We start from the raw sequence: 19,375 nt of genomic DNA, 5'->3' as shown, positions 1-19,375 counted from the left end.
AATATCCCTGAAAATAACAGGGAGAGAACCAGAATTCAGGGCTCATTTGCGACTATAAGAGATACTCAGTATCATGTATATTTAAATCTAACAATTTTTTTTAAGACAAGCCCATTGAAGGTACATTATCTTTGTCTGCTTTGTTCACTAAAGTATCCCAAGTGCCCAGATCATGGCCTGGTACAGAGTAGGCCTTCACCAAATATTTGCTGAATGAATGCATGTTCTTAAAACATCACTGTCAATTTATGTTCTACCTGTAACTACTCCCTCGGGTTCTACATTCGTAAGAAATAAAAAGTGTTTACCCTAAGTCTTTCCTATTCAGTTACTGACAGTCACAGATATATAAGATCCATAAAGAATTTCATTTATGATAAATGGATATGTTCTTAAACATGTAAGAGATGATGGAGATTCAAATTATGCTTTTTCCCAAAATTTTAGCTTATAAATATTCCACGGTAAGAAAAACAGAAAAACTACAAATATTTGCAGGTAAAACAGAAAAACTATAAATATTTCAAGGTAAGAAAAACAGAAAAACTACAAATCAACACTAGAGTTACTGTTGTATTTAATGTCACAGCTATTTTTGGCTTCATTCTTATAAACAATTATATGCATCATTTATATCCTAAATTGACAAAACTAACAACAAAATCAGCCAACTAAAGTCAGGTGTTTACCGATCAGCAAAAGGAAATCAGGTAATAGTTTCATTTTGTCTTTGCTCACTTTTTGTTAATATTTGAAGATCTTCAACAGATGGTGGTCCGTTTTTTTTCTCATAAGGAATGACTGTAGTCAAATACTGCCAAGTTTAAAAAAAAAAATGTGTCACTTAAATCGGAATTACCTTATCTGCAAAAAATTTGATACTGTTACTAGAAGGTCTATTTCATAACATAAAACACAAGCTACTTTGGTAATGAAAACACAGGTATTGTATGGGAATAAAGGTTACTATCTCAGATGGAGCTCATTTTTTTTTTTTTTTTTTGCCCACCTCTATTTGCTTCATACAAACCTAGTGTAAACAGAAACAACCACCTTTTGGAATTTCAGTTATTGAAAATTTCATAGGACTAAGTCTGAGGATGGTTTACTCAATTTGGTCACTTTTTTTTTTTTTTTTTGAGACAGAGTCTCGCTCTGTCGCCCAGGCTGGAGTGCAGTGGCGCAATCTCGGCTCACTGCAAGCTCCGCCTCCCGGGTTCACGCCATTCTCCTGCCTCAGCCTCCGAGTAGCTGGGACTACAGGCGCCCGCCACCGCGCCCGGCTAATTTTTTGTATTTTTTAGTAGAGACGGGGTTTCACCGTGGTCTCGATCTCCTGACCTCGTGATCCGCCCGCCTCGGCCTCCCAAAGTGCTGGGATTACAAGCGTGAGCCACCGCGCCCGGCTAATTTGGTCACTTTTGAAGTGAAGTATTATCTCACATTCTACTTGCATTATTTTTCAACACATTTTAAAAATAGCAATTTAAACTGAAAACATAGTTTTAACAGTTCTGCACAATAAAGTAATTTCCAACAGCAAAATAATTCTGTTTCAGACCATTTTTATTCTGGCTGAACAAATGGTCCACATATATAACATGACAACTTTGAAAAACACACACTAGCTTCTTTCAGAAGCTAACAAAGACACACTTAAATTGTTTTAGAAATGCATTATTACTATTATTTTAAATTATTGGGTAAGTCATTGTAAACGTTTTTAGGTATTAAAGGAGAAAAGCGAAAGTTGAGAATGGCCTAAGGGGAAATGAATAATGAAAATTAATGTCTGAAATTGAGACAAACTTCCTAGTTCACTACTTGTAAAGGCTCACAAGTAACAGCGCCATGTCTTATAACTAATCCCATGAAAGCATAATCCATAAATGATTGTCCAGATTTTCCTGTTCTTACCATCCCACCAAAAAAATAGTTCCGTGCATTTCACATATGCTCATATAGAAAGCCAGTGGTTTTTACCTGGAATCTCTTAGCTCCACCCATTATTTAACCTCGTGCCCTAAATCTCAGCTCTGTGGCTAATCCTCATTGAGTGATCTTATCCTGCTCATAATTGAAAAACAGGATAAAGAAAGCTGCTTTACAATAACTGGATCCCTAAGTCCAGAAAAGTGGTAAAACTGCATAGTTCAATCTTTGAGACACTTAAGTGTTCCACCGTCTTTTTGATGTAGACTTCCTGCAGGTGATGCCCACTTGTATAATCGAATGTTTCTTTGTAAAGAACAACAACAAAAGGCCAGAAATGATGTGTTCCTGGCTTCACTCTGCACATGTCAGGCAACCTGGAGAGGCACCAGGAGGTTGCGCCCTGGCCCGCTCTCTGGCTACCTGGCTGCATCTTCAGGCCTCCCTGCTCCACTCACAGTTTGGAAGATGCCTTGCCTTCTTGTGAGGTTGAGAGAGGTGAGAGGCACCGGAATGAAAACAAAAATTCAAACATCCCTTCATGGAGCTCATTGATGAGCTGCAAATGTCAGTGTGAGGCTTCCCTCTTTAATAGGAATGATCTCCCTTCTCGAGAAACACCTAACTACCTGCAGTAAAATCTCCAGGCATTTGAACTAGGCGTTCTTTTGCTAAACTTCCTACAAGCTACATTTTGTACACCTTCTTAATCTGCACAGAAGAGCTAACTTAAAGAGTTTTCTTTTTTAAAGTGAAAATTTCATATAGTGAAAGGTAATTTTAAGCATACCCATTAATGTGAATGTTTCCCATGTTCATGATGTTCCTTCAATCATTATACAAAAATGTGAATAAAAAGCAAATTGCTAGATACTTGATTATATATTCATATCTATGTATAATTTTGTATAAATAATGTCTCATGCCTCGTTTGGCAGAAAACTGAGTTGGCTGACTATGCAATACGCCTTAAAAACACATGAACTTCATTTAAAGGAGGTAAGATATACTCTATACATATTTTTGACCTAGAACTCTAGTCTCAAACATACCAACATCTGGCCTTCTTCCCCCAAAAATGACATCTTGCTTCTTAGAATTAGAGTCACATATTTTAGTTTAGTTATTTTCACAAGCAGATTTTCTATACATGCAATACATTATGTTAAAATGTTAATGTCTATTTGTTTAAAACTAAGAGTGAAAAATGGAGCTATAAAACATGTCTTAAGAATGCATTTAATCTACTGTCCAATTTGAAAAATGCTTTTTCCTCAAAGGGAAATTCTGTTCATTATCAAGACTATAAATATAATGAACTTTTATAATAAACTTTTATTTCTCTTGTTAAGCAATGGTCTTAGTAAATTAGTAAACTACCAGCTTTCAGGATCTTCACTTACACAGAAAATGAAAAAGCAGAGAATGAGGAAAATAAGGATAACCGAGCACCTGTTTCTCTCCACCTGAATTTCCAAAGGTGTGGCGGAGGCCATTCTGAATGACATTTGAGATCCCTTCCATGCTGAAGCGCTAAAGGCGGCAATATACGGCCCAGAAGAAAAGGACAGAGAAAGAAGTTCAAAGTCTATTAGTAAGAATGTACCATGATGACTTATGTGCCCGAGAGGCAAGCAGTTAGAAAATGCCACTACTCATCCAGATAAAGCACACAAACTCATGCTCTTTTTAAAATGCTGTTGCTTCCATTTCTTTGCAAGTTAAATGCAAAAGCAACTGTTTTTATGCTACTATATTCATGCAGACATTTTTCTGATGTAGCTAAAATTGTTCCAATGTAAATGTTGTAAGTTGTACACATATTTGTTCTATACAAAATTTACTGTGTAATTTTTAAGATACTTTTTGATATTATTTACCTACATTTTATCAGAAGTCTGAAAACTTAATATGAACAGTATGCATATTTTCAGCCTAAGTTTGTATAATTCTACCATCAGTTTGGAGAACATTAACATAACATTTAGCAAATGAAAATGCTGTTACTTGGAGAGCTGATTATTGCTTCCCACTCACTCTTCGGGCCACCTGCCACTGCCTTGGTGCAGAAATGCGAACTAGAAGATGGCATACGCTTCCTGGAGAGCAGAGTGGATCCCATGTGCCAGCTAGGCCCCCAAAAACTTCTCCAAAGACTTTTCCACTCCGTTGCTAGGAAACAATTCTAGTTTCTTTCTCCCAGCAACCTCCAAGACTTCCTAGAATTCTTTGTACTGAAAAGGGAGTATTTTTTTCCTAAACAACTTATCTTGATTTGTAACCAGCCTACAATGTCATCAGGCATAGTAAAAAGCGTCTGGTGGCACCTCTATGGCGGCTGAGTCAAAGGAATAAGATGGATTCTTACAGCATGACTAATTAAGGGGAAAGGCATCGTGAAAAGGAAGTGAAGGCCTGATTCACTGGATGGTTCCTTCCCCTGGAATTTTATAGAGGAAATTTAAATCAGTAAACACATTTGAGGAGTCAACATAAAGAATATTTTACCAGGCCCCAAGGGGCAGAAGAAAGGAAACCAAGGAAATGTCATCAAGAAATACATGTAGTTTCATCCAGTGGTTCTCAAAGTGTAGTCCAGGGACCCCCTCCCACCCAACTCCTGCCAAGAGGTCCCTGAAATCCTCTCAGGAGTTCAGGAGTTCAAAAATGTTTTCTTAATACTACTAAAACATAAGTTGTCTTTTTTACTCTCATTCTCTCATGAATTACAGTGAAATATTCCAAATGACAGACTGAATGCAGAAGCACATTTGTGAATCTAGCTGTCTTTAATCAAGCCAGATGTTAATGAGATTGACAAAAATGCACAGCAATGATATTTTTTCATGATTTTGTAAAATATTATTGTTCCTAAATATATGCTCTTTATAATGAATTTATTTTTGGTATTTTTCAAGAATTTATATTTTTAATTTTATCACTTTTAATTTGTAACATAGCAAATATTAAGTTTCTTGGGGTCCTCGATAAATTTTAAGAGTGTAAAGAAGTCTTGATAACAAAAAGCTAAGAAATGCCAACAGGCTGAATCACTGAGGGAGCTATGTGCTTCTGTTATCAGTCACGTAACTCTGTGGAGTTACTGAAAATCTGAGTTCCAAATTTTACTACCTTACAGGAGACTGTACAAATATGCCTCTCCTCCTAAACCATCCATCTTCCCTACCTAGCCTTTCCCATATTTGCAAGCCAGTTTTGCTTCAGCAAGAATCAAACGTCTAGTCAAGATACTTTGCTGACTACTCTTCACTTCACTGAAAGCATAACTATTAGCTTTGATGGAGGAGGCTAGTTATAAAACAAAAACCTACAGAAAACTATTTCTGTAAATTTTTCCAATGCTATCATAATTCATTCATATTTTTTAAACAGATTATCAAATGAGATAACATCTTAGGCTTCAGAGTATATAATAACAATTATGAGAAACTATTTTCAAATAACCAAGTCAGTTTTTTTTAATTATTTTCATAAAATATATTTTCTTTCAAATGTGACAAACAGAAAAGTACTTGTTTTTAAGTACTTAGTCTATATTACCTGGCTCCATTATCTATGGGCATGTTTAAGCTAGATACAAATTCATAAAATGTAAAGCAAGATAAAAAGTTTCAGAATCCACATATCAGGAAACTAAGACACACTTTCTATTTGGAGAGCACATTCCAAAAACACTAGCTTTATTTTTCCAATCAGAAAGCCAATTCCTGTCACTAGAAAAAACAAAAGTTGATACAGTTTCAATTTTGTAAGATGCAGACGTAATTTAGGTTTTCTTTATTAAATGTGTGGTTGCAGGCATTACTGAGCCATCTCACTACTGATAGCCTGACTACTTGTGAAAGATGGCTTTTGTGCCACCAGAATTCTAGGCTTAGGGGAAATTAGTGAAAATGCAACCATGGGAAGCCAACGTAACCTGGAAAAACAAAACTAACAGCTGATGCCAGTGAAAGAAGGTAAAGTAAGGAATGCAGCAGAACCTCTGTCCTTGCTGCTGATGGCTGCTTAGTCAGTGGCTGCAGCCGACAAGGCCCTACTGTCCCCAGCTCTTTCACTGGCAATGAACCAGGGAAGCAACGTGCAGCATGTACAGTTCAATCGCCTCTTGATCCGTTGGAAAATTACAGAACTAGGAAATCAGAAGGTTCTACAGGAAAAAAAAAAAAAACAAACAAACTAAAATCTATGTCTGTGAACGTCTCCCCATCAAACGCTTCAGTTGCCATCAACTCCCACCTCCCCAGAAGTCAGGCAGCATCAATGTTCTCCCTCCACTGCATTTCCAAACTCTCCCTCTCTACTAGCCCCTTCCTGACAGCAATCCGAAATTCTCAAACCCTCAACCTATTTCCTTTCCCAAGGGTTTCCTGAAACAGCTCTTCCCAACATCATTTATTTGATCCAGAAGACCACGGCCACTTTTCAGATCTCTGAGACATCCAGGAATCCCTCCTCCCTGAACTGCTTCCTTGGATTCAGAGACACCACACTCTCACAGATTTCTCTCACCCCAACCCTCCTGCTCTCTAGTTGCTACTTCAAAGAGGGGCCACTTTCTTCACTCATCCCTTAAACGCCAGTGTTACCTAGGATCTTGTACCTCTTTCTTGACTCACGTCTCAGATGCTGCTGTGCCTCTGGATTCTGTCCCTATTTAATTATCATGCACCCCCTCTGGGCATTACCACTCAATACCACCTTCAGCTTCTGCTTCGATAAATTGATAGCTCCACTTTACTAAGATCAGTAAAGTGCTAAGAACAGAGACTGGCACATGGCAAAGCTCCGTACATATTAGCGATCTTTACTGTAATTTCCCTGAGCTTCACTCTGCAAGTTTAATGGCCAATTGGACATCTGTACCTATTGTATGTTTAATGGCCTACTGACAAGCCTATGTTCCTGTCTATATTTAATATCAATATTTCTAAAACTCATATCCAACTGAATTCAATGTCCTCTTCCCCACCAATACACAAACAAAAAAATTTAAAAACCAGTTCCTCCTTCAGCATTTTATTCTCCTCTCTCATTCATTTCCTCTTTCTTTCAAAAATCATCCTGAGCCAGATACCATTCCAGGTATTAGAGATTCAGAGTGAACACATCAGCCAAGGCCCCTCCCACCCTCCTGACCTTACATTCCAGCATAAGGGGGCACAAAAAGCACAACACGTAAATGAACTGAATGCTGCAGATAACTAACACATGCCCTATCCTTAGCTCCAACAAGGCGATTAAAAACTGGATGCCTACTTTCTACTCGGACGTCAGAGAAAAGCTGTCTGAGGAGATGACATCTGAGCTGAAATATGACTTACACACCCATCCTAGATAAGCCACAAAGAACACTGGACAAGGGAGATCTTCTCAGAGAACAAAACCAAAAGCAGCCAACCTGGCCAACTCGGGAGTTCACGCCACAGCTAGTGTGCAGGAGTCTTGCAATTCTCATTCAGTGGGATGGAACACAGCATCTATGGAATATGTCCATTCTCTCCTCCTTTTTATAAGATTTTATTGCAGCAACCCTGTCCTCTCCCTCGTTGTGTGCCAATGTGTTGCAATGGCTGGCTTAACTTTCAGACCATAGGTTGAAGGAAAAGAGAGACATCCCCTCATTTGCTGGGCTTGAAGCTAGAAGCAGGTACTGCTGACAAGACTTACATACCTCCCTTTGGGGAAGGGGCACATGTGCTTTATCTATGCTTGCCCTCATCAACAATCAATGACCTGACCCTAACTCCTCCCTTCTTTGGTGTCTGAACCAATCAACCTCACCAATATCTCTGAAATTCAACTATTTATATTTCCATCCCTACTTTCACTTCCCTGGCTCAATTCTTACATGAAATGGCTGCAACAGCCTCCTAATTAACTTATCTCCAGTTGCCTCCTTCCAATTAGTTCTCCTTGAAACCACTTAAGTTCTCTTCCAAAACAGACAAACCCAAACATGTAACTACCTCACCTAAAATCCATTTTTGGTTCTCTACAGCCTTTAAACAAAAACCAGGTGCCTCAGAATGTCGTACAACGCCATCCATTTTCCAGCTTCCACTGTGCAACTTCCATAGCCTCTTCTTGAGTTTCTTGCTCCCTCACCTTCTAGCTTTCACCGTAATGAGCAGCCTTCATTTCCCCAGATGTCCCTAACTGTCCTCTCCAAATGGTGGCACACACCACCCCCTCTGCTGTTGTGCCTGTTCCCTCCTCCTTCTACCTGACCTCCGGGTGCAACTCAGCCTTCCCAGATCCCTAAACCTAGCTAGGGGCAATAGTAATATATGTCCACCTTGACCACAGAACAAAGCCAGGCTCAGAAAACACTAAAAACATGGTAGTTGTTTTGAATATAGCAATTATCACACCCTGTACATAGGTTTCTCCATGTTGATACTACTGACATTTCCAGTCAGATCATTCTTGTCACAGGGGTCAGTGTAGAGGGGTGGGATCTCTACTAGCACCTCCGGTCTCTGTTCACCAGGATGCCAGCAGTACCACCCCCATCCTTCCCTACCCTGCCCAGTTGTGACAACAATAAATGTTTTCAGACATTGACTCATGTCCCATGGGGGGCAAAATTGGCCTGGTTGAGAATCACTGCACTAAAGCACATTGGATGGCTCATCATCTCAATCTGCAACCCATGGGCAGCACATTCCTGGAAAGCTGAAATTGATTCTACAACCTTAACACCCATGCCGGGGACACAACTGTGGATCAATTAATGTTTGCCTAATAATATAAGAAAAGTTCAGGAGATCAAGACCATCCTGGCTGACACAATGAAACACCGTCTCTACTAAAAATACAAAAAATTAGCCAGACGCGGTGGCAGGCGTCTGTAGTCCCAGCTACTCGGGAGGCTGAGGCAGGAGAATGGTGTGAACCCGGGAGGCGGAGCTTGCAGTGAGCCGAGATAGCACCACTGCACTCCAGCCTGGGCGACAGAGCGAGACTCTGTCTCAAAAAAAAAAAAAAAAAAGAAATCAAGATATTTTTAATGGGGAGGTAGAGGGCACAAGATCTAAAGAGAAACAATAAAGAAAGAAAAATGAAAATTCTGGTTACGTTAATTTTTCATAAATTCAACTCAAGTTCTCAAAATCCCTAAGGACAGAAAAAAAAAGTCAGATACTTCTTTCATATGCTCCAAAAAGCAAAAACCAGACTTCAGTATGTAGGAGGCATCTGACTGATAGTCACAGTGACTTAACCTGCAAAACGCTACAGCGATCATTACCAATACCAGTGGGACACTTCCAGATTTCTGTATGAAATCAGGAATCATATCTAAGGCAAAAGTCTTAGAATCAGAAAATTTTTAAACAGTCAACTTGGACAGAAAAGTGCTGAATTAGAAATCGAAGATCTGGGTTCTTTCCCAGTTTGCCACTAATTGTGTGACAGGAGGGCAGTCACTTTACTGCTAAGGCCTGTTTCCTCACCTGTAAAACAGAGGATTAAATCATATTAACTTTAAATGTCTTCTTATTTGTAAATCCTATGAGTCTATGAATTAATTCAATCAAAAAGATCCATTATTAAGAAAGCAAATTAAAAACACACACATATGCACAGATACACGCACGTGCGTGTGTGCACGCACACACACTCTCTCTCTCTCTCTCTATAGGACTAAAATGAATGCTCCAGATGGCAGAACTGCACAGCCAGATGATACATTCAGAGTCCAGTGGCTTCATTTTCTTATGAGGAAATGACTACATTCTGAAGGGAGAGACAGGTCTTAGGCATCTCTCCATCCCCGCAGCTTGCATAGTGCCTGGGCCATAGCAGGCATTTTTAAACATCTCATAAGCTGAGGTTGTGACACTCCTAACACCAGAACCCAAGAGCCTTAGAGCCTGTGATCTTTTCACCATATCATGAGGTGTCTTGACTTCTTGCAGGAAAGAAAGAAAAAAAAAAGGCCCAAAATAAGTTCAGTATGAACAGAATAAAGATGACACGACAGAACATCAAGTTATTTTTCAGAAGAGTGAACAATGGAGTTCTGGAAAAGTCCACTGAAGAATCTAGTCTAGGAAAGTAAGATGAGATTAATGAAATAATCTTGTTGGTGCGGTTTATAAAACATAAAACAATGGAGTGACTAAGAAATCTCAAACCCTGGCCAGGCACGGAGGCTCACGCCTGTAATCCCAGCACTTTGGGAGTCCCAGGTGGGTGGATCACCTGACATCAAGAGTTCGAGACCAGCCTGGCCAACCTGGTGAAACCTCATCTCTACTAAAAGTACAAAAATTAGCCGGACGTGGTGGCAGGTGCCTGTAATCCCAGCTACTCGAGAGGTTCAGGCAGGAGAATCACTTGAACCCGGGAGGCGGAGGTTGCAGTGAGCCAAGATCACACCATTGCACTCCAGCCTGGGCAACAGAGCGAGACTCTGTCTCAAAAAAAAAAAAAAAAAAAAAGAAATCTCAAACCCCTAGCTAGGATAATCAAAGAGTAGCAAGTAGAAGATCAGTGAACTAGAAGGATAAAGGAAAATAGACCTGGGCAGTGAGACCAGGAAGAAACAGGAAACGAGCTGTGTAGAGCATACTGTGCATTCTGTTTTATAGCTGCCCTGTAAATTCCAAAAAATCATACACCCTTTTGGAAGGCAAAATGAATTTTAAAAAGATAAAACCTCAGAGGCAGGTTAAATATACTTTTTAGTAAACGTCACCTCATTTAGAAACACTACATTTACAACCCTGAGAGCAGATGCGGTATTATTAGGTGCTTATGGTGCTTAACTGGGCCAGAGGGAAGATTTTCTCTATGCTTAAATTTTATAAGTAGGAGGACAAGGAGAGGGAGAGACAGAAGGGGTAGGGGAGGAGGGAGACAGAGTGGGAGGGGGAACGGAGGGAAGCATTTCTTTGTTAACATTTCTCAAGGTTAAAGTACCACAGACATATCAAAGCACCAACAGAACTAAGTCTCAGGGTTATGAATGCTGAATGAAATGAAGGATATTAAAGATTTGTTAATAAATAAATAAGTAAATAATTTTTAAAAGAAAAGAAAAAACAATTTGTTACAGTTTAATTTAAATAACTGCAATAATGCAGTATATCAGAAAACCCAATCCTCCCTCATTTAATCTACCATTTCCAAGTTTGAAATAAAGAATCCAAGTGTTCAAATTCAAAGTGAAGAGCTGGTGAAAATTCTGAATCTGAAGTTATTTTGTAATTGATTCATCCATTTCCCACTACATCTTTAGGAAGGAGTTAATAGTGCTATAAAATGCCCCCTCTCAGAATGGAATTTTTGATAGGAGCCTATTTGTGAGCAGGAAAATGATTAAGCATTACAGTATTTACTTCATTGTTGCCCTCACTACTGACAAATGCCAAAGTAATGTGGCAAGGACGGAGGAAGAGGGTATTCAATACACAGCTTCATCACCAGTATTTACGCTGAGAATACTCACCACTGCCTCGTGGTTGTTTCCTTCCCTGGCATAAGTATGTATTGAAAGTCTCAAAATCAGTCCTTATCTGGAAACTTTTCTCAGACAAAACCAGTAGCAACAATGTATCCTATTTATATAGGATATAGATTTATAAAAATTCACCAAAATCTGAAAGACAAAGAAATGGGCCAAGATCCCCAAGGCCCATTTACAACATCCTTGCAAAGCTCAGAAAAGGAAAATTCAAGCCAAGGATCCTTCCATCCACCTCTAAATAACTCCACATCCTCATTCCAGCGCATGCTGGTTCTGTGAGCTAAGGTCCCTGTTAAGCTTTTGTTTACTCGTTTATGAAATGGAAATAATAACAATACCTTCTTTATAGAGTTGTTGTGAAGGTTACACGGAATAATCTATGCAAGTACGTAACAAAGTGCTCAGCAAATATCAATATTCAAAAAAGTATTGGCTATAATTCCTGAAAATAAAAAGGCTAGAATAATATTTTAGACACAACTCCCAAAGAGAAATAACCACACCTTTCTACTTTTCTCCAGAACAGCAAAAACAGCATTTCAAGTTCTTCTAATATAAATAAAATTGCAGCTGAGAAAGAATAAATCCCCGATTATAGTTCCTAGCTGATAGGACTGAAAACAACATAAAGAAGAGACATTACTATCTATGACTAAGCATAGAATCAGCAAAAAAGCTTAAACAGAAAACAAGTTAACATTTAAATAATTCGGTCTTTCTGAACAATAAAAAGAGCAGCCGGGCGCAGTGGCTCACGCTTATAATCCCAGCACTTTGGGAGGCCAAGGTGGGCGGATCACGAGGTCAGGAGATCGAGACTACGGTGAAACCCCATCTCTATTAAAAACACAAAAAATTAGCCGAGCGTAGTGGCGGGCGCCTGTAGTCCCAGCTACTCGGAGAGGCTGAGGCAGGAGAATGGCGTGAACCCGAGAGGTGGAGCTTGCAGCGAGCCGAGATTGCGCCACTGCACTCCAACCTGGGCGACAGAGCAAGACTCTATCTCAAAAAAATAAAAAAAAATAAAAAAAAAAAAAAAAAAGAAAAGAGCTAGAGAACACTATGCTACATAAAAGTGAACAAGAATCAGATACAGGGCTATAGTTTGTTAGTTCTTCTCTGGTATCCTAAATATATCAGCTTATTCTACACACAGCATATTCACCAGTTCAACCAACTTCACAGAAAGCAACATCCAAGACAGGGAACAGCAAGATAACAAAGGGCCCAGGAAATTTACACTATTCCTGCTACCAAACTTGTTTCTCAGCCTCACCTGACACCAACTGGTACAGATTTCTAACTGGCCAGGAAATCATCTAAAAATCTCAGTATCAAAGCTCAATGTCAGAAAAAAGGTTTGAAAAAGCAATCAAGGAATGCTTTTCATCTATTTCTGACTCTTACGCTAATCTACTCTTACTTCATTAATATTCTTTATACTCAGGAGGTTCAAACGAAAGCAAAATGAAAACATAATTATTGTTCCTTATAAATCACGTCATTTTCAATAGCTTGAATATGATTTTCAAACATTAATTTATAAAACAGTAGGTTTAATTTTTAATAAATTAAAATAATCAAAACGAGGAAACAAGTGTAAAAAATTTAGAGTAAAAATATTCAAATAGTTAAGATATTATTTAAGTTGTAAAAGTAATATCTTGTTTTAATACTTCAAATAATTTTAATGTGAATTATAAAGCAGTTATAAAAGCAAATTTTACCAAAATTTTTTTTAAAAAAAAACAGATCTAAGTAAATTAGAAAATATACGTTATACCAAAGCAGATACACACTTGAAAATCTTCAATATTAAACACCTGTTATATAAGTTTATTTTTATGGCAGAAAAAAATATAATACAAAGATCTTCAAAATTAGCATTAAATAATTTTTATCTTTGAAGATCTTTTTAAAATTTTTTATGTAACTTAATATTAATGTGGAAACTAAATTAATTATTGCCAAATATTTTCAAAACCACTAAAACCAGAATATAATAATTGATCTTCGCAATTTTAGAAATTCCTTCCTGAAACATAAATACTCTAAGTACAGTCATGTGCTGCTTAAAAACGAGAATACGTTCTAAGAAATGAGTCAGGCAACTTTGTCGTTGTATAGACCATGAGAGAGTGTACTTACACAAACCTACATAACTGTATAGCCTACTCCATACCTAGGCTACATGGTATATAGCCTACTGCTCCTAGGCTACAAACCTATACAGCCTGTTACTGTACTGAATAATGCAGACAACAGTAACACAATAGTAAGTATTTGTGTATCTAAATGTAGATAAACAAAGAAAAAGTACAGTAAAAATACAGCATTATAATCCTGACTCCATCATCTATCTATACGCAGTCCATGACTGACCAAAATATCACTATGTGGCACAAGACTGTATACAAGAATACAATTTCCTGGCATATTACAGCTTGTATGTGAACTTGTTTATATTAACAATGACCTCTCTAAGACATAAAGAAGTCAAGAATGGACTCCTGATTTTTACTACATTAACTGCTGGATCATGAAAGTTCACTATTACCAGCCTACCACCAAAAACCACTGCAGAAAACAAAGAGTAGATGATAAAAATATACCAAAAACTGATGACGACATATATTTCTCTAGGTAATATTATTTTTCAAAAAACAAATTTGTTCCACATCTAAAGTAATTCATAATTCATAGATTTGAATTATTAAAATAATAGCCATTATATAGCCAAGTTTCTCTCCACCCTACAATGACCTTCTATCATGCTAATAGTAATTTTTAGTAAATGCTTTGCACTAAAGAAAATGCAGAAAGATACTATCAAATATCACCAACAAATTATTGTTAAAATGTGTCAATATTTACATTCAAGAATGTAAATCAGAGCCGGGCACGGTTGCTCACGCCTGTAATCCCAGCACTTTGGGAGGCCAAGGTGGGCGGATCACTTGAGGCCAGTAGTTCAAGACCATCCTGGCCAACTTGGTGAAACCCCGTCTCTACTAAAATACAAAAATTACCCGGGCGTGGTGGTGGGCGCCTGTCATCCCAGCTACTCAGGAGGCTGAGGCAGGAGAACCGCTTGAACCCAGGAGGTAGAGGCTGCAGTTGGCCCAGATGGCACCACTGCACTCCAGACCGGGCAACAGAGCGAGACCCTGTCTCAAAAAAAAAAGAATGTATATCAGGTAGAATTTAGTATCTCAAGCACCACTGCTTAGATAAAGGGGGAAAAGGCTGGGCACTGTGGCTCACTCCTGTAATCCCAGCACACTGGGAGGCCAAGGCAGGTGGATCACCTGAGATCAGGAGTTCGAGACAAGCCTGGCCAACATGGTGAAACCCCATCTCTACTAAAAAAAAAAAAATACAAAAGTTAGCCAGGCAGGGTGGCCCACACGTGTAATCCCACTACTCGGGAGGCTGAGGCAGGAGAATCGCTGGAACCCAGGATGCGGAGGTTGCAATGAGCCGAGATCACGCCAATGCACTCCAGCATGAGTGGCTGAGTGAGACTCCGTCTCAAAAAAAAAAAAAAGATAAAGGGGAAAAAAACTCAGTGCCTTTTCCACTTCTCCTCTAACATTCTTTTAAAACCACATTTTATCACTGTGTATAATGCAACATTTTTATTCCTTTTGTTTGTCTCCATATTTAGAGAACACTGGTCTACCTGCTCGCTCTCTTTACCTAGCTACCGGGATTCAGACACACACAGCACAGAGGTCTGCTGTTAGGCAAGAAGCTGCCACACGTAGCTTGGAGATTGGCTGGCCAAGGTGTCACTATCGCTCAGGCTGCTGCTGAAGGGGCCCCAAGAAAAGGAACAATTCAACATAATCTCAAGATAAAACAAAGTAACCTTTTAAATACAAATTATAGACACATTACAGTACTCTTTTTATCTATGCAAACTCACTTAACTGGAGTTCATAACTTTTTGTTCTACTTTTTAATTTTACTAAGTCTAAATCAGAGATTGGCAAATTTTTTCTGTAAAGAGCCAGGCATTAATTATTTTAGGCTTTGTAAGCCACACAGTCTCTACGGCAACCACTCAACTCTGTCCATATAGCCCCAAAGCTGCTACAGATGATACATAAATGAATGAACATAGCTGTGTTCCAGTAAAACTGTATTCATAAAACAGGTGAAGAGTTGATTTAGCCCTTGGACAGTAGTCTGCCTTGACAATCCCTGGTCTAAATCATCTGAGCAAATGTGCTGTTAAAAAATTCCAAATTAAAAAGAAGGGGGGAAAAAGCCAGGTCCATGTTGTTTTAAACAGAAGCCCCAAATAAAGGCTATCAGTCATATTATAACATGAGCTGAGTCACAGAAACGGAGCAATGTATCTGTGAAAGAAAATATATACAACAAAGAGTGTATATCATCTAAGCCCTAGCTCTCCCCCATCCTTAAGCAATTCTCTCCCTAATCCCCAAAAAGCAATAAATTAGGGTAATGTGATTCGTTTTACAGTTTTTTCTTTTCTCTACCACCATTAGTCACTGATTGCTAATATCCCAAAAGTTGCCCGTATAAACTTTTTCAGGGTTGACTGACGCAGTCATGCATTTTTGATGGTGATGAGTGTAACACAGTAGAAATTCTCTCTTGAAAGTTCAATGTCATTATGAAAAACAGCAAAGACTATCGATTCCTATCTTCTCAATAAGACTTAGCATAAACAACCTTACATGTGACATTCAATTCAAAGATTTGTTACTAGATACTCAGAGAGTAAGTATTCCATTTTCATACATATAAGTTTACTAAATTATGATGCTAAGCAGGTAGGCCATAATGCCCAGACAACTTCAGATAACACTAGATGAATAGCAACTACTAAATTACAACATAACCTGGTGTTGTTCAACCTATTCTTGTATTCATGAGAACTGCTACTGAAATTCAATGACCTGTGAATGTCTGATATAACAGAAGCCTGGCTCCCCCAGTAAAAATCTCCAATAGAACAATAATAATTCAAATACTACAAATCTAAATCCTCCGGGATTCAATCTCCTGTACACTGAAGTTTCAATTCAACAAACACGCATTAAGTGATGTGCGAAGAACAAGAAATTAGGTGAGGTGCTGGGAAAGCAGTGTGAATGAGCCTTTAAAGAGCTTGCACTCTGTTAGAAGAGAGGTTTAAGCCAATGATTACAACACAGTGTGGTACTTCAATATCAAAAGTATGTGTACCCTCACAAATAAATATGAAAACATCTCATAACAAGCATATAAATATAATAGGCAACTTATAAAAGAATACAAATGGTCAATAGATCAAACCCATTGTTTGCCTGTGCAGTGTATATTCAAAAGCTCTTAATATCCACTGTTGGCAGGAGGTGTGGGAAAATGGTCACTCTTATGCTCTACTGGGCTACATTTCTACAGAATAATTTGAAAAGCTGGTCATTTAAAGCCATTTAAAACTCTATATTCTTTGACTGGGAAATTCTATCGGTTTCAGTGAGTGGATAAGCTAGTTTTGCTAAACAAAAGAAAATAATTCAATTTTAGGAAAATGGTAACTTTGGTTTAATAGTATAAATTTCAGACTCCTACAAGATATCCAAATGGAATTGTCTAGTAGGCAGTTGGACATATATAATAATTAGCATTTACTCATGGTGTTTGCTATGTTTACTAATCTTACATACATTATTTCATTTAATCTCTCCAAAATTCAAAGCCGTCTGTATGTAGGACCAAGATTCAAACACAGCTCTTAACCCAAAGCTCTTAGTCAATATTCTATTCATCGTCCATGGGTTTGACACCTGGCAAAAAGATCCAAGATAGAAATATACATTTGCAAGTTTATCTTTCGTTCACTCATTCATTCAGCAGAAATTCATTAGGTACCTAAGGTTGGATCTACGAATACCAAGAAAGTAAAGTTAAATTTCTTATCCTTAGGGACACAAAACAGAGATAGGCATGAAAACAAAAAATTGCAGTATGATACAACAGTGATAATAGAAATACTAAAGAGGAATAACACTAACCCCTCTAAAAAGAGAGAGTAGTCAACTCTGCATCGGAGACAGAGTCATCAAGGAAGGTTCTGAGAAAGGAAGACAATGCTTGGCCATGATTTTCAAGGATGAGTGGAAAAAAAAATCCCCCAAGTGGACAGAAGAAGCAGGTAAGGAATTTTATTCCAGAAGAAGAGCATTGAATATAAAGAAGTGTCACCCAAAACAGCATGGTCAGCACAAAGAAATACATGTAGGTCACCATAGTGATAACTGGACAGTGCCCTTTAACCACTCTCTAACCCCCATCCTCTGCTCCTCCAGATGCTGCAAAAAAGGACAGAGGAAATATAAAGCCTGCCACTCTCTTGAGTTGCATTTCCCAAAGAGGTCCACTCCTCTAACCTCCTCTTCAAATGGAGAATTGGAAAGGGACTAGGCAGCCTCCCTTGTCAATGAGGAGAAGCAGTGGTGTAGTGACACTCTCCAGAACAGCTTCCCAACAGCATCACTATCTACCGCCTCACCCAGCCTTTAGTTTTCTTCATGGCCTTTATTTACTACTAAAATTCCATCATCTATTCATTTTTTCCTTCTTTATTGCCTTTCTCCGTCATTAGACTATAAGCCCAGGAAGGCATGGGATGGGCCTCATCTATTCTATTCTATTTGCCACTGTGGTTTTTTTGTTTTTTGTTTTTTGTTTGAGACAGGGTCAGGCTGTAAGTGGAGTGGTGTGACCATGGCCCATTGCAGCCTCAACCTCCTGGGCTCAAGCAATCCTCTCACCTCAGATTCCCAAGTAGTTGGGACTACAGGTGCATGCCACCACACCTGGCTAATTTTATAATTTTTATTTTGTAAAGACAAGGTCTCACTATATTGCCCAGTCTGGTCTCAAACTCCTGAGCTCAAGGGATCCTCCCACCTCAGCCACTCAAAGTCCTAGAATTACCGTCATGAGTCATCCTGCCCACTGTATCTTGAAGAACACCTGCCACAGGAAGGCACTCCACAAATCCTTGCTGAATGAATGAATATTGTTTCATCTTACCCAACATACAGCATTATGGTTATTTTAAACCTAAAACTCCAATCAAAATCATATTTCACTTTTGTAAGATAATACTTTCTGTAACATTTCACATATTTTCATGGTCTAATGAAATTTTCTAATGCTCGAAATAGCATCCCTATGCCCTCTATTTTTTTTTTCACCACAACAAATATTTAAAACAAAATCTGTCTCCCAGTTTAACTCTGCTCTATACCCACTCCAATATTTCATTAGAGGATCTTTGGACCAAAGAGAACAACGTAACAATTTTAGATTAAGTGGTATGCCAACTACAAATTGATGTACTGCTTCAGTGAAACATACATGAAGAAAAATAGAAGGAAGCTATTCTATACTTAACGAAAAACCTCAAGTCCTGCTAATAAAACAAAAATATCTCAGGTAGGAAAAAGAAAAAGTGACTGATGTTATTGGAAAAACAGGTAACATATGACAATTCTAAGGAGGTCACCATTTTTTAGGAATTAGTATCACTGATAATAGCAAACTCATAGACCAGGTCTTGCCAAGACTGCATGTGATGTAAAATGTTTGGCAAGCTCCTGGAATCTGTTTATCCAACTGCCTATTTCACTTTGGGTTTCTTTTGAGCAATCTACCACACTTCCAGCCTACTTGTGTCATAGATAGGATGGTCTTTCCCCGGCATTTTAGGCTTTTTATTTATTTATTTATTTATTTTTGAGTCAGAGTCTCGTTCTGTTGCCCAGGCTGGAGTACAGTGGAGCAATCTTGGCTCACTGCAACCTCCGCCTCCTGGGTTCAAGCAATTCTCATGCCTCAGCCTCCCGAGTAGCTGAGATTACAGGCATGCGCCACTACGCCCAGCTAATTTTTGTATTTTTTAGTAGAGACGGAGTTTCACCG

The 19,375-nt window shown here is 38.5% G+C and overlaps 1 protein-coding gene across 10 annotated transcripts in view; it reads right to left on the bottom strand.

Annotated features, from left to right (window-relative positions):
* FEZ2 (fasciculation and elongation protein zeta 2) overlaps positions 1-19,375 on the bottom strand; it is a 70,686-nt gene that overhangs the window by 6,863 nt on the left and 44,448 nt on the right. For 6 of the 10 annotated variants that reach the window (XM_063618163.1, XM_055240704.2, XM_063618158.1 and 3 more), the window contains exons 6-7: positions 3,385-3,465; positions 739-814 (exon numbers count right to left, since the gene is read on the bottom strand). In XM_063618163.1, the coding sequence (XP_063474233.1) occupies positions 739-814; positions 3,385-3,465 (157 nt within the window). Of the gene's footprint in view, positions 1-738; positions 815-3,335; positions 3,466-19,375 lie in introns of all 10 variants that reach the window. The other 4 variants (XM_055240708.2, XM_063618161.1, XM_063618162.1 and 1 more) reach the window with 2 other exon arrangements.

Source organism: Symphalangus syndactylus, chromosome 14 (genome assembly GCF_028878055.3).
Source record: "Symphalangus syndactylus isolate Jambi chromosome 14, NHGRI_mSymSyn1-v2.1_pri, whole genome shotgun sequence".
Taxonomy (NCBI): Eukaryota; Metazoa; Chordata; class Mammalia; order Primates; family Hylobatidae; genus Symphalangus; species Symphalangus syndactylus.
Note: the sequence above shows the minus strand (reverse complement) of the source record. Positions and strands in the feature narration are given on the sequence as shown.